Source organism: Chlorocebus sabaeus, chromosome 11 (assembly GCF_047675955.1).
Source record: "Chlorocebus sabaeus isolate Y175 chromosome 11, mChlSab1.0.hap1, whole genome shotgun sequence".
Lineage (NCBI taxonomy): Eukaryota > Metazoa > Chordata > Mammalia > Primates > Cercopithecidae > Chlorocebus > Chlorocebus sabaeus.
The window spans coordinates 17,398,162-17,425,919 of NC_132914.1; the positions used below are offsets into that span (position 1 = coordinate 17,398,162).

The 27,758-nt window shown below is 36.1% G+C and overlaps 1 protein-coding gene across 7 annotated transcripts in view; it reads right to left on the reverse strand.

Annotated features, from left to right (window-relative positions):
* LMO3 (LIM domain only 3) overlaps positions 1–27,758 on the reverse strand; it is a 60,352-nt gene that overhangs the window by 31,989 nt on the left and 605 nt on the right. The window contains exons 1-3 of one of the 7 annotated variants that reach the window (XM_037990308.2): positions 27,202–27,530; positions 26,238–26,304; positions 20,813–21,026 (exon numbers count right to left, since the gene is read on the reverse strand). In XM_037990308.2, coding sequence (XP_037846236.1) covers positions 20,813–21,018 — 206 coding nt within the window. In that variant the 5' untranslated portion in view covers positions 21,019–21,026; positions 26,238–26,304; positions 27,202–27,530. The other 6 variants (XM_037990310.2, XM_073020522.1, XM_007967785.3 and 3 more) reach the window with 6 other exon arrangements.

Below are 27,758 nucleotides of genomic sequence, written 5' to 3' on the forward strand. Positions count from 1 at the left end.
TATGGTCTCTTTAAAAAGTGAATGTCATGAAAAATGACAATGTTCAAGACTAAGAGAAACTTATAAACATAACAATCAGATGTAAAGTGAAATCTTGGGTTGGATCTTGAGTTGGAAAACCTTTGGAGGACTTTTCTGGGGACAACTAGAGAAATCTGAACAAGGATCAGGTAGTAGATTATATAAAATTCACTAGCCTGGAAAAATGTAGATCATAGTCTAAAAAATTAGGTTACAAAACAGTATATAAATACAACCTCAATTTGATAAAAATACATACATGTGCAAAAATACAAGTAGAAAAAGATTTGGAATGATGAATAATTAGAGCAAACATTAGTAGGTTCTGGTAGAATCATGGTGCTTTTGTTACTGCATTTTTGCTACTCTCTATTGTTAAAATTTTCACGATGTTCTTATAGTACTTTTGCAACAAAAACTTTTATTAAATTTAATTATACAAAGAAACAGAATTGACCACCAAGAATTGACCACTGTTAACACTTTGTTTTATTTGTTTTAAATCTATTATGAATAAGTATATTGTGTATTAGACATTAGACACACTATATACAACACAGACATTCATTCATCCCTCAAGTTTATGTTTGCTGTGCTATAACTAATGTTTTGATGAAATTGTAGCCTCTAACACATTTTTTTCTAATCTATAATTAATCAACATTATAAATAGTTAGGTACAAGAAAACCATTGGTTATCTGGAGAGAAACAAAGGAAGTCCATCACTGCTCGAGTTTGAATGATTGAAAATTCAATTAGGGATGACAGGCCCAATTTATGGGGACCTGGGAGTAAGTCCCTGAAGCCATGTCCTCAGTCACTAAACACTAGAGTACAACTCATGAGGATGGGTTCTGGAGTCACACTGACTGGATTTGAAACCTAGCTCTATCACTTGCACCTTGGAAACTTTGACTAAATGACTGAATTACCCTCAGCCTCAGTACCTTCTTCTCTAAAATGGGTTTAATAATAGTGTAGTTCCCAAGGGCTAGAGGAGATTACATCCGTACAGCACTTAGCACAGTACATAATTCATTGAGAATACTTGATAAATAGTACTAAAATATAAGATACATAAAGGCAAATATTTCTGTCCATTTTTCAAACTGCTGGAACCTCAGTTCCTATAACACTACCCATTATAGTGAATCTTCAAGAAATATTTGCCATGATCTGAGTTTCATTCTGTTGACTTTCTTTCACAATGTTAAAACAAACACTCAAAATTGCACTGCTATTGTAACAGGCTTACCCTCAGCCTCATTGAGATTTTTCTGTGATACTTATCTAGTAGGTAAGAACAGAAAAATAGACGACAGTTTTTTTCAGCAGTTTTCCTTTAAAAAGATTTCTTCATATGAATGCTGAACTCTAAAACATATGTATTTTAATAATTGTATGACTACTCTTTATTAATTTCTTTTCTATTTCTAACAAGCTATTTTTGGCATAGAATAAAACTATAAATTTTATTTACTTCTTTATTTAGCTGCTATGCTAAATGTACCTATTTCTTGAGTTTCTCAATTTTCTGCAGATAAAATAATTATCTTTTTTACTATTTATATGGATTTACTTCATTTTCTTATCTTATTACATTGGCTAGACCCTTTAAAACATTAAATATGAGGGACAATAATGAGTATCCCTGACTTTTTCTTGACTTTAATGGAAATGACTTTAGTATTTAGCTGTTTTATAAATTGGCAGTTAGGTTTCAGTAAATTTTCTTAATCATACTTAACTGGTTTCCTCCTGTTTCTCTTTAGTTGGAAGTTTTGAAATGGCTGAATTTTATCAGTTACCTTTTTGGTACAGACTGCCATAGCCATGGTGTTTCTTCCTCCAGTTTGATAATATAATGAATTAGATTGAGATATGTCCTGGTATTCATTCTCTGGTGTTCATTCTCTGCATTCTAGAAAATATCTTACTTGTTCCTATAGCGTTATCCATTTTAGACAGTGACAGACTATTTGCTAATAGCTTTCAAGTTTTTATATCTATATTCAAAAATAGCATTAGTTTTTTATATTTTATATTGTCTTTATCAGGTCAAGGTACTATATTGAGTTATGTTAGTTTTGTATAAGTTACTTTACGTATTTTGAACTTAAGTTTCCTATGTAACACTTAATTGTGGATGCCATGGAAGTTGCTAGATACACATTGCTTAAGCTTGTTGGAGAGTAATGGGCTGTGGGTAGAGACTGAGTCATCACAATATGAGGACGGATTGAAACCATGAGGACAAATAACATTTCCTAGGAGAAATAAGTATACTACAACAAGATCACTATTCCTAGGTACGGTCCTTCACTCTTTTAAGTATCTGATGGGGATGAGACGCCCAGAAAAGAATCAGAACTAGGCCGGGCACGGTGGCCCATGCCTGTAATCCCAGCACTTTGGGAGGCCGAGGTGAGTGGATCACCTGAGGTCAGGAGTTTGAGATCAGCCTGGCCAACAGGGCGAAACCTCATCTCTACTAAAAATAAAAAATTAGCCAGGAGTGGTGGCATGCACCTGTAATCCCAGCTACTCGGGAGGCTGAGGCAGGAAAATCTCTTGAAGCTGGGAGGCAGAGGTTACAGTGAGCCGAGATAACACCACTGCACTCCAGCCTGGGTAACAGAGTGAGACTCCATCTCAAAAAAAAAAAAAAAAAAAAGCCAAAAAAAAACAAAAACAAAAAAACTAAACTATGTAGGGTCACAGCATCCAAGACAGTAGAGAGCTTTTAAAGAGAAGAAATGATCAACAATATTAAGAGAAGAGAGACTGTAAGATGATCCCTGATAAAATGCCCATTGGCTTTAGCAGTTGGATGTCAGTAACAGCAGTATCAGCAGAGTGGTGAGAGACAGAAGCCAGATCACAAGTGGGTAAGGAGCGCAAAGGAGGTTGAGGGAGTACGGATGACAACAACAGACTATTCTTTTTTTTTTCAAAAAAATTAGACAATAGAGGAATTGATAACACTAACATAAATTTGAGGGATAAAGAATATTTTTTTCAGAAGACAAAAATCTTGAGTACAGCCATATGTTGACAGTCAAGTAATTGCAGAAAAGAAGATACTAAAGACTGAAGAAAAACAAGATACCTCATAAAACGAACACACACAGAACACTGGAGGGAATGGAGCCAAGGACATAAAATTGGCCTTAGAAGGAATAGGAAGACCTCGTTCACATAGATGGGACAAGAGAAATTAAAGATAAATGGAAAAGTAGATAAAATGTAAGAGGCTGATTTATATCAAACCTGATATAAAACATCAGGGAGTATCAATCTGTATGTTATATGCTTGTTTCTAGGAATGCTTAGCCACACTGTAGGAATGGATTAAAAAAGGGTGGCATACCCGTGGCAATTTGTTAGACTGGAGCAGAGGTGAAAACTGAGCTAGCACAGGCATGGGAGGAGACACAGACGATGGAAGTGAAGGGGACTTGCTTGATCGACAGTTGGGTTCATACCGGGCAGGAAAGATAGAAGCCTCAAAACTTTGACCAAATTAGGAGAAAAAACATGACAGGAGAGCTGGATGTCTGAAATCAAAGATCAGTGCTATTACAAGTGAAACAGGACTATAGTGTGGAGTTTAAGATTTCTGAGATGAAATACTTTTCCATAAGGAAAAGACACTGTATATAATTCTGGGATGGTGCGCTGATGTTCAGTAGGGTCAAGGAGGCTCAACAAGTTAGGGCTTGGTTTCAAATGAGTCAGCTCTAAGCCTTTTACAATCTCCTAGAATTATGGTAAGAGGGAAATGACAGCAGTGAGAAGGGGTAAAATGTAGTATAATTGGATGTATGAGTTTTGCTGGAAGATGCATTTTTTATTAGTGAGTGGGGAGAGTTGTGTGTATTTAAGACTGCCAGTTTCTCCTCTTGGCTTCATGGAATGTGGGATTTGCATGAGTATGTAGTACCTTGTCCCTGTTGACAGTGACAGAAAAGTTGCCTCCTTAAAGGAGAGGCAAGTTTCAGGTGAGGTAACATGAAATTCAGTTAAAACAATATTTTGATGGGAAAAGCATCTGGCCAAAAGATTGTGGACATAGCAAAAGTTACTGACAAGGACATGATGTTTCTGGAGGACCCAGTGGAAAAGTGTTGAGTGAAGGTAACAGCAGAAATATACAGAGAATGAGGAAAGGAATGGAAACAAGAGAAGTTTTAGATTAACATTGGTGAGTGGAGGAGTGGTGGGGGCGGATTTGCCTTGCATTCAGGAATGGAAAATTATCAGGTTAAGAGGCCTGTTTAGAGGTGGGCGGCCTCAAATGTCTTAGATCTGGCATAGTGAGGGTCCCAGAAAACATCCCACTTAAGTCCAAACAAATTGTAATGGCTGCCATGAAGTTCAAGAAACAGCAAGAGATTTCTTTTCTCAGGACGGGCAGCTTCTCGCTTCACAAAGCAGTGCCAAGGTTCCTTGTTAGGCTGAAAGCTCCCAGGAGATTTCTGAAGCAGGAGTAAAACTGGTATACATTGGATGAAGGGCTGGGATCCCCTCTTCAAGAATTCAGGATGCGAGGAAACATTTTCAAACACCTTAGCAAACTGTACATATTAAAGGGCCTGATCAGTTATCTGAAACTAGAATTCTATGATTCTGACCGAAAAGTTACATACTAGTAGCTGTGTACCACATTAGAATTAGTTGCCAATGTCTTATATACAAGAGATTTTACTGAAATATCTAGAAAAAAAAATGTGGTTTATCCAGAAAAATCAGCCACATTAGGCCCACATTCGTACAGTGTGCTGGAATTAAGTCATGTCTTCCCCCTTTGGGTGGGGCATGCAAGCCCCAGTTCACAACATTATTTTTCCTGCCAGACCCTGGAACCTGGAGGCATTTGAGTTTGTAATTCCTGTCTTAGCCCTTGACAAGATAAATAATTCAGCCTATTTTATTTACATTCAAGTATCATGGTAGAAAACCAGTTATTGATTACTGCTTCAAGAAAAAGGATTTGCATATTTGTGTATATATTTTTAAAAAGTAGATTAACTTTATGCTAAACAATCACTTGGCTACAAAGATTAATATTAACCTATACTAAAGGTTATATTTGCTACCATCTTCATCCTACATAGTGAGCATAAATGTTATTTCAAATACTGTTCCCAAATATTATTCAAATTCACCTAATTTTACATCTAATTGCAGATTAGAAAACTCATTTCATCACAATCTCCCATTTCACTCAGCTATCTGAGCAGCTCTCATGCATCAGGCCCTATGTTCCCACCTGTATTTTCTTTCCGTTGAAGTCCACCCATTCCAATTATTTAAGTGATTTCATTTGAATGATGCCAAAAATAATCCTCAGGTGATGTAAACAGCTCCAAATATAATAAGAAAAAGGAAAATATGGGTGAGAAATTACAAAAGTCTGGAGAATCAATTAACATATACACTTCTAAACAATTGTTAGAAAATACATTTGATCTGGGCTTCCCAGGAAACAAAGAGGGAAAATATAAACAAGTATATGATTCACAGGCCCAAGAAAAACATCATTTAATCATTTATAGTCTCAGAAATCTTGCTTATTCTAAGATCTGGGCAAAATTTCACCAGTGAGGCAGGAGGACATTGTGTGATACAGTAAACAAAGTCCCCAGTAGCATCCTTAGGACACTGATGTTTTTGTAGCTGTTAATGAAAATCTTCAACACAGGAAAACAGCAAAACCTTGATGTATAATTCCGTAAAAATTTTTGAGGGGCCAAAACAATAGGGGTCAAATCAAAGACACAGGGAAGGATAAATTAAAAACTATCAGAAGGAGTAGTTTAACATCCAGTTTTTCAGGTAATCTGCCATAAATACTATTTCCTTCAGATGACTCCTTAAAAAGTTAGAATGGAAAAGCAGCATTTGAAGTTGTAATCTCTGGCAAGAACACATAGAGTGCTAAGATGTCATGATACGATGAATTCCACATACGGAACAACTAACAAACAACTAAAACATGTGCTTGAATGGAGAACCCCTGCATGGCTGCGGTAAGGAGAGGGGAGGATCCTAATCTTCCACAGCAAGCCTTTCTGGGTGTCCTCCAACACACAGCTGAATCACGGAGGCCCTGGACAATGTGTGTGGACAAATCTCACACTAAGCATTATCTTCTACATCCACAGAAAAAAATCTGTTGTAAAATATTGTCAGATTCAGGCCAACTGAATTCTGGAGGACGTCTGCAAAGACACTGCATTTCATCTTTGGACGTCCTTTCTTGGCAGGACCACTTGCCTCCCAAAGCCTGTCCTAGGATGTGGCAATAAGGCTATACCGTTGGGGTAGAGAATTCAAGATATACATCTTTTGACCCCCCCATCGCAGAAGATGGTATTTTCCGTTTCTCTAGTACTCGAGCTAAGCTCCTGTGGCTCAGATTATTTATTACATTACTTTTGTAACCTTTCTCCCGAAGGAACATGTAAGCCATACACAGTTGGCATCAAATATTACTGGATGACAGATTTGTTGTTAAAATGTAAAATTAGACAATACATCTCATCTAAATTCATGGAATTCTCCCCTCTAATAATAGAGTCATGTGATAGCTTAAAAACACATGCTTTATCATCATTCAGTAGCAGTTTATTCATTAGAACATTCTGTACTCCTCTAAAAATCCAACATATCTCGTCACATCTCATATTTGGTTATTTTCCTTCTCAAAAGGTCTTGTTACAAATCTAAAGCATTTAACTACCAAACTATGCCCACAAGGGTACTTGGACAATGGCTTACATCTTAAATTACAGCAATCTCAATATATTGCTGCTGACCTGTCAATCTCAAATATATTCATAAGCTACACACACAAAAATGAAATGAACAAAGTGATTCAGATTAAACAGCTCTGACTACCTATTTTAAGAAAATCACTGGGTGTGCCTAGGATCCAATGCTAACAATTTGTTACGCACTGCAGTGTTACAGCTTTCCAAATGGTAAGTAACTGTTTAAAAATTCCGAGGCATTCTTAAAATGTTTCACTTAAACATTTCTGCAATAAAATCTTATTGAACTGTTGCTTTCATTAATTTTCTACAGACTGGAGAGCAAGAAAGTCGAGTTCGATTTTTTTTTTTCTTTTAACTTTGCCTACTACTAGCAAATAAACTGTGCCTCTTTTTTTAAATAAACCCCTGGCCTTGAGTTTTGGCCCCTTAATAGTAGCCTACATGGTTGACTACCCTTGGTGTTAAATTTTCTTAAATTGTATTTCTGTCAGTGTATCATTTTTTTAAGCGATGGACCCTATAATAGCAAGCACTGGTCTGTCAGGAGTGCATTTTAACAGCACGACACAAGTATTTTTCACTACAGGAGACAAACAATGATATGTATTACATGCAGTAAACACTGCCTTTGGTACACAGGGTTCTCTTAGCATTTATCTGTCTAAAATCTCACTGTGTCCTGAATGGGGGGTTTCAGGGAGAGGGAGAGGAACCTTGTCTCATATTAATGTTGCCAGTAGCTATGGTATAGCATTAGAAAAAGTCCACAAGCATTGCTACATTTCTCCTGAAAGAAAACCTGGATTTAATTTTAAATGAACAAAACAAGGAATATTAATTCATGCTTAAAAAGTCCCTTTCTTTCAGATAATTAACCTTGTCTTTCTCTTACGAATTCTTTCCTAAGCTTTGGCATTTTCCCCCTTTTATTCACAAGTATCATTACCAAACAACTTTCACTTAAACATAAAAAGCTGCTAAGACAGGCCTGGCACGGTGGCTCACGCCTGTAATCCCAGCACTTTGGGAGGCCGAGGCGGGTGGATCACCTGAGGTCGGGAGTTCAAGACCAGCCTGACCAACACGGAGAAACCCCATCTCTACTAAAAATACAAAATTAGCCAGGCATGGTGGCGCATGCCTGTAATACCAGCTACTCGAGAGGCTGAGGCAGGAGAATCGCTTGAACCCGGAAGGCGGAAGTTGCTGTGAGCCAAGATCGCGCCATTGCACTCCAGCCTGGGCAAAAAGAGCGAAACTCTGTCACAAAAACAAACAAACAAACAAACAAACAAACAAAAACCTACTAAGACATAATGCTCTCCAAATTTAGGGTGCAATACTCCAAGAAATGCTTAAAAAATTATTAGCATTAGTTGACAGGTGCTGACGAGTTGATGGGTGCAGCACACCAACATGGCACAAGTATACATATGTAACAAACCTGCACGTTATGCACATGTACCCTAGAACTTAAAGTATAATGATAATAATAAAAAAATAAAAAAATAGTAAAATAAAATGAAAAGAAAGAAAAATTATTAGCATTTCCATGCATTTTCTACTTTTTCCTTTAAACATTGTTTTCATGATTTTTAAAATGTATAATGAAGTATTTACAATTTATAAATATATAGAAATTGAAGGTGCGCACTTAAATTTCTTTAAGAATAAAGATATATATAATCAAATTGTTTAGAGAACATTGTGAAAAATAATATGAGTAAAAAATGTTGGCATTAAATTTCCTTGCCACCTGAGAAAAACATGCAAAATCAACACTATAAAGAAAACCTAAAACCACCTAAAATTTTATAATATAATTCTACTCTATGGAATATTAAATATAATGCTTTACAGGGCCATAGAACTTTTACAAGCTAAAATAGGGAGAGCATGGGCATATAAGATATTTTAGAAAAATCACCTCAGTTACAAAGGAAATAGAATTTTCAGTAATTCTCCCAAAGATCCAAATTCATTCTAATTTATATAAAGCACACTACAATCTTAATTTAACAATCCATTCCAAATTCCAATAATCTCCAGTGTTGAGAATTTTTTTCCGTACAGTCTAAAGTGCATGCATTTAGACATTTCTCCACCCATCTCCTTTGTACATGAAAAGTTGGTAAACGATCTTATTATACTAGTAGCCTTTCATATTCTTCATTATTAATCACTCTTAAACCTCATCTAAATCTGTTTCTTTAATCTTCTCCTCATGTTTAATTTCTCCCTTATCTTATCTTCGTAACTCAGTGCCATTCTCCCTTCATAACAGAAGCTGACATCAGAGAAGTATCAGCCAATGTGTACCGCTCTTTCCCTACTGTGTTCCACGGTCACCCCTAACTATTTTACACATAGAATTCCTGTTTCTAGAGAAGAAAACTGAGACCCGGAGAGGTTGAGTAAGTTGCCTAGGAACGTGAAGCTGGGGTGTAGCAGAAGGGGCCCAACGTCAGATCTGGATACTTCGCCATGATGCTACCTGACATGCCTCTAAGATCTAGGAATTAGATGTAACCTCACCCAGTTTGGAAGGTATTGGGGAAGTGACAAGAACTCATGTAACTTTTTATTTTTTTAATGAAGTGATATTCACAGAAGATTAAAACAACAGTAGATGAATGCATCCTAATAGGAATACATGAGTTATCTGCCACTGATGATCATTGAGGGAGGAGGGGCAATACCTAATGTAGTAGAATAATGAGAAACACACGGTGAGACATTTAAAATATACTGCACATATTACTATGAGTGCAGTATAAGCTTGCAGCTTTGCTTTTACTTATGACTTCACAGTAAAAAATTAGGTTGTAGTGCAGATGAAAGGCTCCATATAAATTAGGAAGGAAAAATTTCAGAATAATTAATTTAAAATCTCCAGAAAAATTATATCTTTTTTACGTTGCTGCAGAAATCAAGAGCTAACCAAGAAGACAAAGCGTGTAACATATTTAATCAAATAAGCACATGATCTCTATCATAAAGAGAGTGGTTTGTTTAGTAACTATCACTGACAAGATTATTTCAGATTATTTAAACACCCAGCAAACTATCAGGTCGAGATCAAGCAACTTTTCTTTAAGATCAAGCTCCAATTGATCTGCCTTGGAAGACGAGGATCACAAAGTGATTAGGAATATAGGTTCCTCAACTCAATCTGGACAAGAAAAGCATCTGCCAGGAAGAACAGGGTGACTGTTAGAAATTGTAACAGAAAAAAGCCCCCAAGAAGCAGACCACAGTAGGAATTAAGCCTTGTAGTAGGAATTAAGCCTTGTAAAGCTCTTTGGCTACTATCTGTGTCTAGCTTTCTGGAAAGTATGTGTTGGACTTTTTGTGTATGAAGTATAAATGCCACCGTTTCTGAAAGCCCACCCATTCATCCTGTACCTCCTGGTAAGATTCAAAGCACACTTGCATAGCTTCTTAGCCAAGTACCCATGAAGATATCCCAGCCCATGTTATAAATATAAATACAAGCTCGAGAACTTTGATTTGTACCCAAAGTTTAAACTTAAACATTTTTAAGAGACACTTTGTACATACAAATCCCACTGTTATAAATAGAAATTAATACTAAACTTTTGGCTTTGAGGATTATGCTTAGCTCTTCTTGAAGTGAAACTAACATTAGTGAGCTAGGATTAAGGTTAGTGGGTTAGGTTAGTGGTGAGAAATATAAGCATAAACAAACTTTCATGTAACATTTGTCTCATCAAGAATGTAATTCACTAAATTGTTTTAAATAATAATATGTCTAATGTATCTTCTTTAAGTGCTGGATTTAGAAACATTTATCATAACTAGAGCAAATATGTTATCTTAAATGTTTTATAACTAGAAGATAATTAAATAGGGCTTGACTTGACTTTTAAAAAGTGAAAAAAAGACAAGAAAATCACCCCTCAGACCTAGAATAGCTGACTTCAAGAGTAGAAAATTAATGGCCTTTGAAAAAAATCCACATCTTTGCAATTTGTATCACCTAAGAATTAAAAAAAAATCAGTATCATTGTGATCAGGACAGTTTGATAACATCTTTGGCCAAGATGTTACTCTCATAAATGCTGCGTTGGCAGTCCTAGTTCATCAATATAGGCATTTCCTTGTATTTCACATTGAAATACTATGATGTATAGATATTCCACTTGCCATATTAATAGATGAATGTAGATATATCAGTTTAAAATCAAACATGCGACTATATCATCCCCCTTAGATTGGCAACAGATTTTCAGGTGACCAAATCCAGAGGCCTATTTTCAAATTCATATTTCACAATTATCACTTAATCACACAGGGTCATCAATGGGCCCAAATAAAAAGGCATTCAAAAAAACTTCCAGTAAATAATAAATGAAAAATAATCTCATTCAATTCAGCAGATGAGTTCTATAATCCCAAATGAAATTGATTTCACCACTGCCTCACTGAATAAGCTTTACAATGGTTTTCAAATCGAAGTACTATCACTTTTCTAGGGGACATTTAGAAATGTATATGGGGCATTCTTGGTTGCAACAGTGATCGGTGATACCATAGACCTACACAGTGGCTACCCCTCATTCTCACCCCTCCTGCTCTCACACACCCCAGCTGCACTAGTATCTGTGATGTCCTTCAAATGTATGAGAAAAACTCCCACCTCAGGGCCTTTGTACTGGATGTTCCTGAACCCAGAATGTCCTTCCCATACATGACCATGGCTAGCTCTTTCACTTTCATCAGGTCATTACTCAAGCCACCATCTCAGTGAGGCTGTCTGCACCTCCTCCACACAAACCAAAATTCTACAAACCTCTTGTACTGCTTCATTTTCTCCTCATTGTGTTTCTCATCTCCTCATGCCCTATACTTATCTTGTTGGTTATCTATTTCCCCTAAGTAGAATATAAATTCTACAAGGGGAGCAGGTATTTTTGTGTTTTATTTAGTGCTGTATGTCAAGGCATTTGACAGTATCTAGAATATGCAGAATAATCACATTTCTTGAATGAAAAAATGGGAATGGGGATGATTCAGTGTTTTGCAAGAGGTATCCATTGTACAAGGAATGATAAGCATTTTGCAAGGGGTGTCAATTATTGATAACTTACTGATGTCTGTGATAAGAGATGGAACAATACAAATAGCGTGAAAGTTACAAGCTAAGTCTGTCTTGCTCTGCACCCAAAATATAACCCATAAAGCTCAAAGCTCAGCTTTTATAAGAGGACCACTGGCTTCGAAATAATTTTTACAAAGTCCAGATATAACCTCCCTTCTTCAGAAATTTTTCTAATCTTTCCTGATCATACCAAAAAATCTTGTCATTCTCTATATTGATTCCATGGGACTTAATTGGAGTGAAACTCTTTATACAATCTACTTAGTTATTTGACAATAATAGTGACTGTTTATCGGGTGTAGAAAATTTGAAAAATAACTTGCTCTTAAGTTCTTTCCAATTTTCCCAGACTGGATAGCTCATTCTTCACAAAAGAAAATATTTATAACTTTGTACTTTATATATTATATAAAATTAATTAGAAATACAGTATTTCACATTCATTGTTTATAAGAATGAAGTATTGGCACTCAAAGATTTGTCAAGTGACTAAAGGTTTCATTGTAAAACTGTTAAAAGAGATAGCAAAGCAAGCAATCGCACACATAAACCCCAGTACTGCCTCTCAGCAAGGGTGCACTGTGAAAGAAGAGATTCTTCTAGCTCAGAACCTTTCTGATATTTTTCCTAATAAATGGTCACAGAAAATACTGGTTTATAAATTTGAAGGCAATGCAATTACTTATAATTTCTTTGTATCTCCCAAAGTGCAAATGTTCCTCAGTGGATATTCACATGCAATATTTATGGACTCTAAAATTACATTCACAGTATAAGTGAGCATCTCACCTGTAAAATGCAAATAACCCGCTCATTGAAACTAATACTTGCATGAAGTTATGACTGCTTTTTCCATTCACTTCCCTTACTCCTATCCACCCAGGTAAAGGAACAGGTACTAAACCACTCATGTTACCATCTTTATACATAGATATTGGTAAGAATGTATTTTTATTGAGCAGTTGATAAACAAAAAATAAGTGGTATGCTCCATGTTGTAAGGTATTTTAAAATGTAACAGTCTTGATTCTTCTAGTTTTTGGTGAAATGTGAGTAGTATGTCACAAAACATTATCCTAGAGATGGAAAATTAAAAAAAAATGAAAAATAATTACTAAAGAGATTTCAGAATCTTTTAAAAACAAAAAGAATAAAATAATTTCAAAAACAGGTAAATACGCATCTCTGTTAGAACTGCTAAAATAAAAACATGACATTGTTCTGAAAGTTTTAGAAACTAGGAGTAAACTAATGACAGCTAAAATTAGCTTTTCTCTCTTGTTGCTTGTTGGGATCCCACAGCATAAATGAGACAGGAATTAATTTTTTCTCTGTGGTATCTGGATTACTGGTAAACATTAGGATTAGCGCATTTTATGAAGTTCCATGCCTGCTTACTAGTCCTTGTCATAGCTGATATTTATGTTTACTAAAATTGATTTTCTCTTTTTATTAATAGGATGGGTTTAATGTGGACGATGCTTCACTGCATTAGTAATAACAATTTTACTTAAATTATTGCTTTGGTGTGCTCTTCTGCAAATACTCTTTCCGTTCCTAAGAGTCTTTTATTTTCCCAGTGGCCCAGTTGGAGAGTTTTTAATATTAAATTGAATCATAACAACACATGCTGATTAGAGTCTAACTTAATACATGCAGCTTAATGTTAATTTTCCAACTTCAAATCAGGGATCTGACTATTCCAAGATGATTATTCATCTCAAGTGTGATTTCATTTTAAACTTGTAAAGCCCACAACTAGAGATTTTTGCATCAGAAAACACTAACATGATAGCGCAAAGGAATTCGGCAAAAAGAGAATCATTACATAACTACAAAAATACTGTGGAGAAGAAAATGGTTTATCAAGAAGATTTCATAATACAGCGCAGAAGCAAAAAATGGCACAAGCAAATGCACAGTTGGCTGATGTAGTTTGTGAAGATAGGAAACATGTTTGATTACTATAATAAGAGGATATGCTTAGGTCCTAATTCCTTTAGAGAAAAGTTATCCATTAATACTGATAATAAAGGGGGGAAATTGTTTTAAAGTTAGAAATGAAAGTCTGAATGCCACATTTCTTGCTTCACAGTATAAACTTCTACTTCCAAATAAGCTTCTTGTAAGCACCTTGAAAAGGGAAATACATGGTTAATCATCAAAACAAGTATATTATGATAGTAAAAACAGAACTAGAACAGGCAGTATCAAACTCCATCAGAGCTAAGAAAAACAGAATTAGATCATTAAAATCACAAGGAAATAAATTTAGGCATTCTGTAGTTTTACAAAAGTTATCTTACATCTTAGACTGATTAATATCCTATAAGAATAGATGAGTGCTATAGTTTGCAATACTAACGAATTAGCTGGTGTTAAGTGTTTGAATTTTACAAGTTTTAAAGCTTACCAAGCTATGGTGATTTGTTAGCTAAAGTCAATGATGACAAAAGGTAATGGCCATTCTAAGGTTACTTAGATTCCAATCTCTGTATGTGCAGCATGTATATATATATATATAGATCCACACCTCTTCAAATGCTTAACAAGAGGAAGTGCCATGTATCAGCAGAAGTAATCATATACATAAACCAATTTTTATAAGCCAATTAAACAAAAAATAAAAGAAAGAAAAAGGCCATTTATAGAGACATGGCAAATACAAATGCAGTTTTATAAAAATACCTAGCAAATGGAACAAAGTGTTGCTATTTTTATTTTTATTCCCTTTGTTTTCCAGATCTTGTCCAGCATTTACACTTTGTATATTGTATTTTTTATTGATAAAGTGAGAAACATTGGCTATTTTTTTCAGAAGATGGGATGAGGATGCAGTACATGACTTTGAATAATAGAAGGCATTCTAATACGAATTGGAAGAATGTTTTCAAACCAAACACCAAAATAAGACTTCAATGCCTCACAGTGTAATGAAGGGAAATACAATGGTCATTTAGGTTGGTGCAATTCTTTTTTTAGGCTATTTCATTTTTATGTGAGGCAGAAAACGGAACTACATAATACATTTCTACAATTTATATATTCATCAAAACCATTTACAAAATTACCACTTTCAGCATATTTTAAAAATGAGATTCCTTAACAAATTATGTTTATGCAGTCAAAACACACCATTAAAATTTATTATTAGTCACTTAATGGAAGTTAATGGTGAGTTTATAAATGAAGTGCTGGCTTACTTTGATATAGTCTAAGAGTAACCAAAACTAGAAATTATTTCCCAGAATTCTATGTATTTATATAGTGCAAAATAAGCAATTTTAGCAATTCTCAAATGTAGGTTTTTCCAGATGCATTTAATCCTAAATGTACTTGTAGAAACAGAATATTTTTCTGCTAAGTCAGGTATGTCTAACTTATCCATCTTATGTGTAAAAACTATCCTGACTGAAATATTTCATACTTATTAAAAGATAAAAAACTGTAAAGATATAGAAACATTATAAAATATTTTTAATACTCTGGGGGGTGGTGAAATTTCCAGTGAAAATAGCTCAAGTCTACAAAACAAACTAAAACAAAAAGCCACATAACTAAAATAATTATATTAGTAAATACTCATTTACTGAAAATGAATGCGTTATAGAATTAAGGGTAGAAAGATATTGTAGATAAATTTACCAATGAGAAGAAATTCTGTATGTGCAGTAAATATTTTTAATAGAAGTTGTTTGGGGGCAGTTGTTGCTCAGGAAGTCTAGTGTGGATCCACTTAATATTTTCCAGAGTGAGGAGCACTGTTCTGAAGTATTATAAAAAAAAAAATTACCACTCCTGATTTGTATTGGTTCAGGAGTAGTATAAACACTAAAATGTTTAAAACAGAATTCTATAATGCTCTTCTACAATAAAGGGAAAAATGAACTCAAAATTGTAACTTTTTACAAAGCTGCAAATAAGATAATTTATAAGCAATATAACAGTATTTTTTAACAGATATGGAGTTCAATATGCTCATATGTCAAAATATTTCATAATACTAAAATTAACTTAGACATTTAAAAATGATAAAAATTATGACAATAATATAGTGTTTAAAAGCTCAAGTGAAGCTTATAGAAATAAAACTTATTTGTAGAGTTCCATTTCATATAAAAGCTTATGCTTTCAGAATTTAGAACAGTAAAACGTGACTTTTCAAATAATAAGACTACATTGCTTTCCTGCAAAAATACTTCCAAATGATTAATATTAAAAAGATGACAATGAAAGAAAAAAGAATATTGTTTCTAACATTAAAAAAGCATCTGTGTTATAAATTGCCAGATAAAACAATATTAACAACATATTCCTATTTACCTTCACACTTATAATTATGTATCAATTTAAAGTTGACCTTACATAAAAATTTAGAAGCACCAGGTTTGATCAGTGTGAGATAAAGTTACAGCTAGATTTACTCTCTATGTGGTATTTTATTTTTATTTTCTCTTTTAGAGTTATTATATTATTATATTAAAGCATATAAAATTTGTAGTCAGCATAGCAAGCTTCAAATCATTTTAGTTAATTAGCAACTATGGTGAAGCATGAAGCATCACTCTTTCCCAGTAGTTTCATTTTAAACAAATCATCCTCACATATAAAAATAGCAAATTGCATTAAATTTTATATAAGACATTTACAGCTTCTTATATAGGAAAGGCTATAAGCAGCTTCCATGGCACATACCACAGCAAACAGCTTTGAATAAACTCTGGCAAGATATCATTCATAGAGATACAAGATACATACAGCCTACATCAACTTAATGCTTAAAGTATGTCACAAAAAGTTGCAGGTTCAAAGAAAGAACAACAAAAAATTGCCCAGAAGTCGAATTCTGGTTACACTCTGACATCCTTTATTGCCCTCAAGTTGAAAAAGAAAGTATTTTGGTATTTCTCCTAGTTCTATTTAATGCTTGCTGCAAAACATTAAATAAAAGCATGTAGAATTCCTAATTCTAAAATGCTGATTATGCATTGGCTGGCTACTTTATTCCTATTTTTCAAACTGAAATAAGGCTGATACATTGCAGTGATAAGAGTCCTTAAACATCATCACTAAAACTTTGCTATTTTTACACAGTCATTTTTAATCTATTTTAGACAGTATCAATTTTAAGCTCCAACTTAAAGTACAAAGACATTTCCATATCTAATTTGTCATAAGTTAATCTTTAAAAAATAAAAATAATTATAAATGCATTGGATAGATTTTTAACAGATACATTTCTTGTTCTGCCTGGCATATAAATATTGACTGGGTAGACTTCATAATTTCAGTCAGAAACATGTTAGAGGAAGTTTTAAAAAGTCAGTCTTTCTCTTTCTTTAGCTAATGAGTTTCCAAAGGAGGAAAGCAATCCCACAAATGGGCAAATTCTGCCTCATCAGATATGTACATTTTATGTTCCACAGCTAAATGAATGATATGCCAGTCCAGTTCTGGAAAGTGAAAAAAATTCCACTGTTAAGATTTGATACTTAGTGTACAAACCGTGGAAGATTTTTCTTTCTTTTTCTCTTAAATATAGCTACTAGTGCCATAAAGGAGACATAAGGGGAAAGACATCAAATTTTCCATAATAATAGTTTCTATAACCCTTAAGAAAATATCTTACAGTCTAAATTATTATATTTTCATATTATTTAATATCTCAAATCATCATTCAAAGAACTTACAAATCACATCATCATTATCACTACTCCAAGTAACACAAATAAAATATAGATCTTTTAAGACTCACTGCTCATAATTAGAAGTGTTTCTTTGTTTATGGAGGGAGAAGTATATTAAGAAGCTAGATGTAATTGGCAAAAATATTTTACTTTTCACTGTATGTAAAAAATTATCTGGCCCAGGACAATACTTGTAACCAAAATTTATGTGGATAGGCAAATTGCTATTTTATTACTTTCCTTATTCTTACTTATGTTCTTAATAATTTAGACATGAAATATAAATACATTAAGTTATTTATGTTCAGTTTGGTGCCTCAGAGAAATTACATAATATCCAAGGGCCAAAAATAAAACAACTTTTAAAATAGAACTTAAAGTATGCTGAATTTGGAGGAAAATGAGAAAAATTACTTTTAAAGCTCAGGAAAATAACCACAGAATATTACTTGTTCACTGATTATATTACAGATTCTATGTAATTAAATAAATAATTAGATAGTAAAAATTTTAGGGGTACCTCCCTTTTTCCTTTAGCTAATTTCACCCATTGCCTGAAATCATGCCTCTCACACAGTAAGCATTTAATAAACATTTTTGAACAACTATTTATACACAATCAAAGAAATTAATTTGTAAATAAAATCTGCTTGACTGTATTTGTTGATTTAACATACAGAATCAGACTATTTTAATTTGCCAGTCAGAGACATATGCTGTTGAACATCTACACAATTTCACTGAGACACATGCTTTCCACATAAAACTAAATACCACATCTGCGGCATAATCTACAACACGTAACACAGTGCTTTACACACACCAATTCTCCATTTCACTTCTGCAATTTTAAGTGTTGATGAAGTTGCCAAATAAGTCACATTATATACAACAAACCTTCAGTTTAAATAAGGGATAAGATTGCTGTTAACAACTTAGTATGAAATGTTAACAACCCTTAGGCTGTTAACATAACAACTGGCCATTAATGTGGTAATGACCAATTTAAGAGGAGATTGTACTCTGAGAAATGAATATACTGGCAATCAGGACCAGAGTTTATATTGGAAATAATATTATATACGTTTAATAAGTTAACTAGCATTAAAAGTTTGAGCCTATCAGAGGGTAACTAAAAGTTATTCTACAAAAAGCCACATACACTCTTACAGAGATATAAAACCTTCTGACATGAAAACTATTTTTGATAAATGCATTTTAGCAAAACACTTGAGACTATTAAATACCAGTTTAAAATCATACATTTTTACTACCACAAGGAAAAATAAAACAAAACAAGTCTAAGATTACTGTCTGTGCTCAATACTATGCTGACAGCTACAAAGCATGTTATACTCACAATATAGGTATTTCCTTGGCAAATTTTTATTTTGGGTTTTCAAAAACCCCAGATATTTCAGTGGACATTCTTTCCAGTTTACTTAATTTTTGTCCTTTGGTTTATTAAAAAACCTTAACATTGCCTGGGCTATATAAATTCCTTATTTGAAATGGTAACATAAATCCACTTGAGATACTGAAATTACAAACAAATGTAAAAGTCAAAAGGAGTCAAAAAGCTATGACTGTTGGTTGGTACCGATGAAGCAAACTAAAAAGCAGTATTCAATCACTAAAAGCAAATACAAATGCTTTATGTGGAAATGAGGCTCTAATTCACAACAAGCAGAAGAGAAATTTTTATTTCAAAGAGAAGAGTTCAAAGACTGGAGAGTTCTAAAAGAATGAACATTATACATTAATTTTGATTAGTTGTGCCAACACAATGAGGGAAATCCTGGCTGGAGAGAGTGACTTCTCATTGTTGGCACCTTGCATGTGTTTTACGCACTTGGAACACAGAGAAGTAGTAACAAGTGGTCATAATTAGTCAGAAGGCTGTCAGATGAGGCCGTCCTAAGAGCGAGAAAGAGTAGAATCTGATAAACAGTACTGCTTTCACCCTCTTGTAACTACCATTAATCAAATGATATATTTTTATATCTAAAGATTGGATCTGACTGAAAATAGCTGAATTATATACTAAGAAACACCAGATTCCCTAGAAAACACCTACCAAAAGACCAAGGTACTAAAGGAGTTACCCTTGATTGATACATTTTGTCATAAGGGAAAAATTCCAAATAAATCGCTTAATGTCAAACCAGAAAAATGATTAATTGTATTAAATATGAAAACCCCAATGATGCCATATATCATTTCTCTAATTTGATAGATCCTACTTTATTAATATAAGTAATTTTCAGCTGAAGTAAGTCGCAAAGTTGTCTGAAAAGCAAAATAATTTTTCCTCAGCAGAAGTTCTGTGTTGAGTACTTAACGCTAGAAAACAAAAACTTTAGTCGGCTTCATAGCTTCATAACCAAGAACACCTGCCTTGTCCTGAAAGCATTCAGATGTTTACAGGTTGGAGAGTGGCTGTCATTTTCCCATAATGATGGAGGTCTTTACTTTGTTATTATCCATAAAACTACTGGCAAGTCTGAGGCAGTTCAATTGCTTAGTTGTATTTTGGAGATTACCGTTTAGAATGTCATGGGGTGGGGCGGGGGGAAGATGTATCTACACTTGGGAAAGTTTTCAAAACTCTACAATAAATGCATTAATAAATATTAGTCAAAGATGTGCACCTGACTTCCTCTGACAAACCTGAAACAGAAAAGAGAGCTGAATAACTTTAGAAGAATAAATTCAGGTCCAACTAAGAGGCATCAATTAAACTCTTACACAGTCCATTTTTTTTTCAAGTTGAACTTTTTAAAAAATAGTTAAGATATTTTGCCAAATGGCTGATTAATATCTTTGTGCTATGCTCAGCACCATTCCTCCTTAAGCTCTAAAAAAAAAAAAAAAAAAAGGCAAAAATAAACCTGAATGCTGATTTCTACCAAATACATCCTTGACATTAACTGGCAGTTTCAATATAGGCAGTGCCATAACCAATTGCCTGAGTGTGCAGGCAAGCCAAATTGAAATACTTTAAATATTGTGGTTTGTTGGCTGTTCCTTAAGCATTAATTTGAGTAACACACACAGGGCAACGCTTTGAAGGCTGACAGGTCAACTTCTTTTAGGAATATAAGCCAGCAGTAAGGAAATGAAACAAGCAAACAAAAAATACACTTACAAAAGTACTTTAAAAGGCATCCAGTCACCACTGGTGTGCAAGGATAATTCCTACCTCAGATAGTCTCTGCGACAAAGGATAAGATTAGCTTTAGTGTACAGGGTGGAGCCCACCTCTCCCAAGCGACAGTCACAGCAGGCACACTTCAGGCAGTCTTCATGCCAGTATTTGTCCAGTGCCTTTAGAAGATACCGGTCCTTGATCTTTCGGTTGCAGCCAGCACAACCTTTCGGCTTGGTGTCTGGCTGGACTGAGAGCATTTGTATACCTGAAGGAAGACAAAAGCAAAAAAGAGAGCTGAGACTACTAGACGAATAAAAAGATGTCAAAAGACCTCAAACAAGTTAAATATTTAATATTTCCTTATTCTAGGAGTGTTAGCTTTTCTTGTTTAGGGCTATACTGAAATCAAACTAAATTTTGGAAGCAAAAAGTCTCAAACTTTATCAAGTGCTTATTAAATCATTCATAAAGTTATGCATGCCAAGTGGTAATAATAATTCATGTTGACCATAGTAAATTGACATTATAAATATGAATTTCAAGAACATTAAATAATTTTATAGTATCTTCATTCTCCCCATAGAGCAGTTCCTTTAGAAAGAAAATGTGAGTAAATGACGATCTGAAAGAAAGTGATTTAACAAATTAATCTATGCACATCCCACAGAAGTAAAAAAATGAGTTTTGCTTAACTGTTTAAAAATTTCACTTAATATGTGCTTGATGGTGGAAGGAGAGTGCACCTGGTATGGGATTACACTAACCTTATTCAGCAGTAGAGGTGTTTATAGTTAAGTACACAGAACAGCTACCCGAAAAGCTCACCAATCCTGTATTGCTTGCTCGCTTCCAAATACTTCCTTCTATGTCCTTGATATTTCAAAGTATTCATTGTGTTCAAATACAATATTTATACTCACAAGCATCAGTCAGCACCTATATTAATGGCAGATTACTTAACTATATACTATATGGCTTTATGTAAACCTAAAATATATGATTATACCATTACCATAAACATACAAAATTATTTGTTTTATAAAGAAAAAACAATAGATGGCCAGATCTAAATATATATACAATTATACAAACATATATAAATATATACATATTATATGTATACAATGCTAAACATAGGCACATTTATATATTTTAAAGATATAAATCTATCATAAATAAGGAATCCAGCTGGATTCTATGGGTTTTACAGTTTGATTGAAATCTTTTGAATGAATGGATATTCACATTGAGTGTCTTCTTATTTCCTAGGTATTAAACACCCAGCTTTAGCAAGAAGCTGGACCAACTATCCAGTGCCTCATATTTATCAAATAACTCATTTTAAGCCCTATGAAGTACTGCAGACATCATCAATTCCAAATTCCCTCATTTTACAAATTATGTTATAGAGGCCCAAGAGAGGTTCAGATACTTGCTCAAAGCTGAAAGACAGTTACGCTATAGTCTCCGGCCAAATGGCCTTCTTACAGTCCAGAGACCCCTCTGCTGCATTATGTTTGCTCTCCTAGGCATAAAGTTTTAAACTTGCATTTAGAAGGATACAAAACACCAAATGTGCATGCATTATAGGAAAAGAAATGCCAAGCTAGAATCTGCATTTTTGTGCATTTTCCTTCTCCAGAACAGCTAAACCTCCTCCAGGTTCCTCTGATACCTGATGACGAAGTCTTCACCCCCCTCACAACCTTCACAACCTTTTTTTTAAAAAAAATAATCGCACTGGTGAGAGACATCAAGGCATCCGCAGAGCGGAATAACTTTTCTAACTACAAATAATACATGAGTTGCACAAAATATTGTTAGAATGTTGAACTTTCATTAGAAAATAACTTGTCTGGTAGAGTTGTGTAGGGAATGGCAGGATATAAAGCAGAGTAGCTGTTCTTTCTTTCTGCATCATAAGCATAGCTGTAGTCACTGGAGCTGCAGACTAACAGCTGGATTTGTAAGAAGAGCAGGTGGTATCCCTATAGCCTGCTTTCTGTTCCTTTCCTTTGAAGGAGCTAAGGGCCTAGTGTAGATTAATCATAACCCTTGATAGCTCTGCTAAATCTCACTCTCTAGAACTTCTAACAAATGAAGTTTCTTTGATCAGAACTAGTTATCCTCTTCTAGCAAGGTTCCACAAGGAATGAATCACATTAATTACAGTGAACAACAGACCCAAGAACCTGTTAACCATATATCTGCGGGGAGGGGAAAGTTTTGATTTACTCAGTGAAATTCTGGATGGTGTTACTGAAAACATCTAGATAAAAAATATTAAGAGAAGCCATTCTAATTAAGCCATCCTAATTAATGGCCATTCTATTAAATTTATAAGGCTATTATTTTTATCACAAGTCTCAAAGATGAAAAATCAAAAAAAAAAAAAAAAAATCCCAGCAAAACCTTCTTAGTAGCAGCTAAGCTATATTTCCCATAGTTGTGTTTCTACCATCAAGCATACAAGGTCAGTTATTTTATTCAAAATGCTTTGCAACCAAGACAGGGGATACCAACATTTGGCACAAGGAACACTACCCTACTTGTCTTCACAAAATGTTTTTGTTGTGTTGACATTTTAATTTAGCACTCAGAGGCCAATTAATATTTGAAACTCTTACATTCTGTTTGGCCTTAGGCGTAAAAGGAGTTTGATATTTTACACTCCATCCTGGTACCTTCTTTTAGAGAACATCATGGCATTTCTCTTGAAAATGGAATCCCTTGAATTCCATGCAAGTTAACAATTGTAGCGAAAGAACTATTTTGTAGTCACCATGTTACTGTGTACTTAAAAGGCATAAAGCAGTCCACGGCCTCCCCTCTTCTTCCAGAAGAACATGTCTGGGTAGAGTTATGTGTTCGTAGCTAAGAAACATTTCACAAGTTGCTCATAGCACATCAGAACTCATAACTAGTTTTAGATTGGCATGTAAATTGTTCTGAGGGAAATTCTTATTGCCTCTGAGACCCTGCCATTCTGAGTTATTTGACAGTTTAAGGGAAATCATAATTAAAAAAAAGACATAAATAATAGCCTGTGCAGTGTGGTGTGCAGAAATAAGTAGAACCATTTCATTTAAACTCTGGTGAGCTTTTAATTGCCTGGATTGCATTGTGAGGCGGCCTAACGGTTGATTGCCTCCATTATGTTCCCTTGTTCTGTGCCATTCATCCGCACAGTCTCAGCTTCAGTAGTTAACACAACAAAGTAACCACAACTCCACAACACACAGGGGTTTAAAAAATAATAATAATAATAATGAAAGATTTGCAGCACTTAGACACAGTCTTACATTTTTGGACTAACTACACAGAGTGAATAGAAAACATTTTGTCCCTGTCGGGAAATTCACAGAGAACAATTTGGGAGAAGGAAGAGGGAATACATAAAGGGGGTTGGAAGAGATGAGGTGCTTCAGAAAGATGCTAAAATGGGAATGCAGGTTCTGCAGCTGGGAGCATTGACACAGATTAAAAGAATTTGGCCAACATGGCCATTCGATTGCCAAGAGGCAACAGACAAAAGATTTTCCTCCTGCCCATCTTCATCCTCTTCCCAGCCCCCAACACAGGTTGGAAAACTGGATTGGGCCTAAAAGCTTGTTTCTCTCTGTTCACTGGCCCAGAGCATCCCTACAGGCTGCAGCCCCCTAAGGGACAACAATGCAAATAGATGTCCCCAGATCTCAGGCACTGGAGCTGCTTAACTCTGTTCTGCCCCTTCAACTCCCAGCCCCCCTCCCTACCCTTCACCCCCCCTCCCCTTTTTGAGCAATGGAGCTGGGAACCAATTTGATTCCCTTTTTCTCCAATGCAGCTGCAAGGCTCAGAGATACTGACATTTTTCCACTCTTATCAGTTTAATTACAGTTACCATGGCAGCAAAGTGCTAGTGCTTGGCAAAGGCCAACAAGAGATTTGCAAGACTGAGTTCAATTTTGATGCAGCTCACATGCAAAATAAAAAAAAAAAAAAATAAGAAACATACATACACTCTAACAAAGAATCCCTTGCGGAGTTTACGCTCCAGCCTTTTGTGGTTGTGTCTTTGCAGCCACACAGGGATGGTTTGCAAAGAATGTAGCAGTATTTGTTGCATCTAGCAAGATTAATTGGTTTAAGCAGCAGTCTTTCAAAGCAGTTACAACAATAATATTTCGGTTCTTTCAGAAAGACACAAAAGCAGCGGAAGAGCAGAAAGGCTTTTGAGCAGCCAAGAGTGCAGAGCGCCGGCAAAGTGCATCTATGATAGATTGTAACCTTACCAAAACTTTTCTCCTTTTTCTGCATGAGTTGACTTAGGCGTGCCTGAGTTGCAGCAGCTTCGCATTGAGCACCAAGCCCAAAGGTAGCAGTAGAAGGGGGTCGCCTTGATTTCGCTTAAGTGTGGACCTGGTGCGCAGCCTACACCGCCGAGGACCGACTATTGTGAAGCCACTTTGGGAGCGGGTCGGATTGGCGGCAGGGGGTGGGGGAAGGGATGAGGACGGCCAGACAAGACAGGGCGCACACACGGAGCCCCTCGCAGTGTGCAAAATGATGGCGAATGACAAAGCCACATGCTTCCCTAACTCTGCCCGTAATCCTAAAATCCCAGCGGCCCCTTTTAGCTTCCTGGTAACAAATGGATTTGATTAAACTGTCACATGCAGCGTTAGCATAGCATATCATGTTCAATATGAAAAAGATCATAAATCTGACTTGTATTTCATAACAGCAATCTGGGTAGTCCCCGTAAAAAATGTGCTGCATCAGTTTGAATCTCAACCTATTAGGACATACGCACCTTGGTCCAGGGACCTTCCCTGTTCTGGCCACTTCTGCCCCTACCCGCCCCCGCCCCCCCCGCCGCCCCCATCCCCACACACAGCCACTTTTCCATGGCAAAGGAACAACATTTTGTTATTATGGCTGCGTGGAGAGAGGCAGAAGTGTCAACAAGGACCAAAAGATTGTAATTTCAACTCTTTATGAAGTGGGGGGTCATGAATTCCAGCAAGTAAGGGGGAGGGGTCCGGAAACCCACCCAGGACTGAATTCTTTTCCTATGGGCTGGGAGCAAACACTTCCTAATTCCAAACTCTCCCTGCCCCTCTCTCCCCGGGAGTCAGGGGTGTGGAAATACTGCAGTTCATGGTGAACTTTGACTATTATCCACTCGAGTCGTACTTGAGACGTTCCGCGCCGCAGCCGCTCTCCCTCCTTCCATCAACATCTTCCCCCTGCATCTATTTCATGTCTCATCATAAAAATAATGAAGCCTCACATGATTTAAACAAAACCGTCTCAGTAGAGCTGCAGCCCGAGTGAAAGTTGCAGTGCGGAGCTGGGTTGCAGCTCCAGTTTATGCCTCATTAGCAGAGGCTGGGGAAGAAAAAAATACCCACATCCGCACACGCACGCGCGCACCCGCAGACACACACACCACAAATAAGCCGACGCGTGTGTACACAGTTGCTGCACTTACCTTCTCAATTAAGCGATACAGGGGGAGGCCGTTCAGTAAGCACAGTGGCTGCTTTGTAGCGCTTCTCCTTGGGAAAGGTCAAAAAGAAGCATTGTTTGAAAAAAAAAAAAAAAAAAGACGGGGGAGGGAATGTCTATTTTTTTTAAGTTTAAAATAATGAGGTCCTCAAGGATCCGCCAAGTAATGGTGTTGACCGCATCTGAGCCACAGGTGTCCTCCTTTTAGGCAACTGCAGTCCGAGGCTGTCTCTCTCCGTCCTGGTTCAAGACAACTTACCCCAGCAGCGTGCGAGGAGCCGAGCTGAAGGAAGCTCCGGCTCTCAGCTGCAAAATGCAATCCCTTCCCAGCCAGACATAATACAGCCAAAGAAAAGGTCACTCAGTTATTACTGAGCCGGCGGAGCCCAGGCAGCGCTTGTCAAGACCACAGAGAAGCAGCTCCCTTCCGATTTAAGACTATTTACCTCTCGCCCCCACCCCTCCCCTCTTCTTTCCTTCTCTCCCTCCCTCTCTCGCTGGCTCCCTCGCTCGCTCTCGTGTGCCTGTTCTGCAGCTCAGTCAAGTACAGCCGCCCTCGGAAAGTGCAAAGCAGCCACGAGACAGATCGGGCTTTGTTGCTAATTTCCCAGGGTGAAAATTTACAAGCCTGCGAGTGCAGTCAGCACAACCACATGCATATGCTACTCACAAACACTGGGGACAAACCCGCACACAAAATGTGACCTCTGCAGGAGTCGACTGAGGAAGGACCCTACCTCCTGGACCCGTCCAAAAGAAGAACTCCAGCGAGAGGGCTCCGGAGGAAAAGGGTAGGGTTCCTAAAATAACCAGGGCATTTTGGAATAGATGGCTACATTTAAAGCAAATTGCCTTCCAAAGCCATTTCTGAAGCTACCAATTATGGAAATTAAAATAAAAGCAAGAGAATCAAACTGCTACCATCATACCCTGGAAAAGCACACAACCTTTAAGAAATGTCTGGAGGTGGCTGCAGTTGCTGGTCTCTCTGTGCCTTCCATTCATGAACTCTCTGAAGTCGCTGCTCCGCAAGTCCGCCACACAAGCCTGATTCGGGGGATCACACACACACTCGCCTTCCTCCCTTCCTCCCTTCCTCTAATGGCCCAAGACCCAAACTGTGAACTTGTTCTCCATTCACTAATGCTGACCCCCACCACCACCACCCCAAACACACTTCCTGCAATTACTTGAATTCCTTACTATTTAAAACTCACACGCTCCAATGAAAAACAGCCAAGAGCACTGAGAAACATGTTTTCAGGACTAACTTGGTCAAAGAACCATAGTTTCTCCACCACTACCGCTTTGTCTTCACAGGCTTGTTTTAAGGCCTTAACAGATTTTTTTTGCTTCACCTATTTCTAACCTCCTCTCCTCTTAACTTTACTTGGCATCTATAAAGGCCACCGGTAGCTTGAAAATGCCTTATTATTTTTCTAAGTTTTCAAACTTCAAAGTCACCGTCTCTTTGGGTTGCTTATAAAGTACCTCACCAGATTTT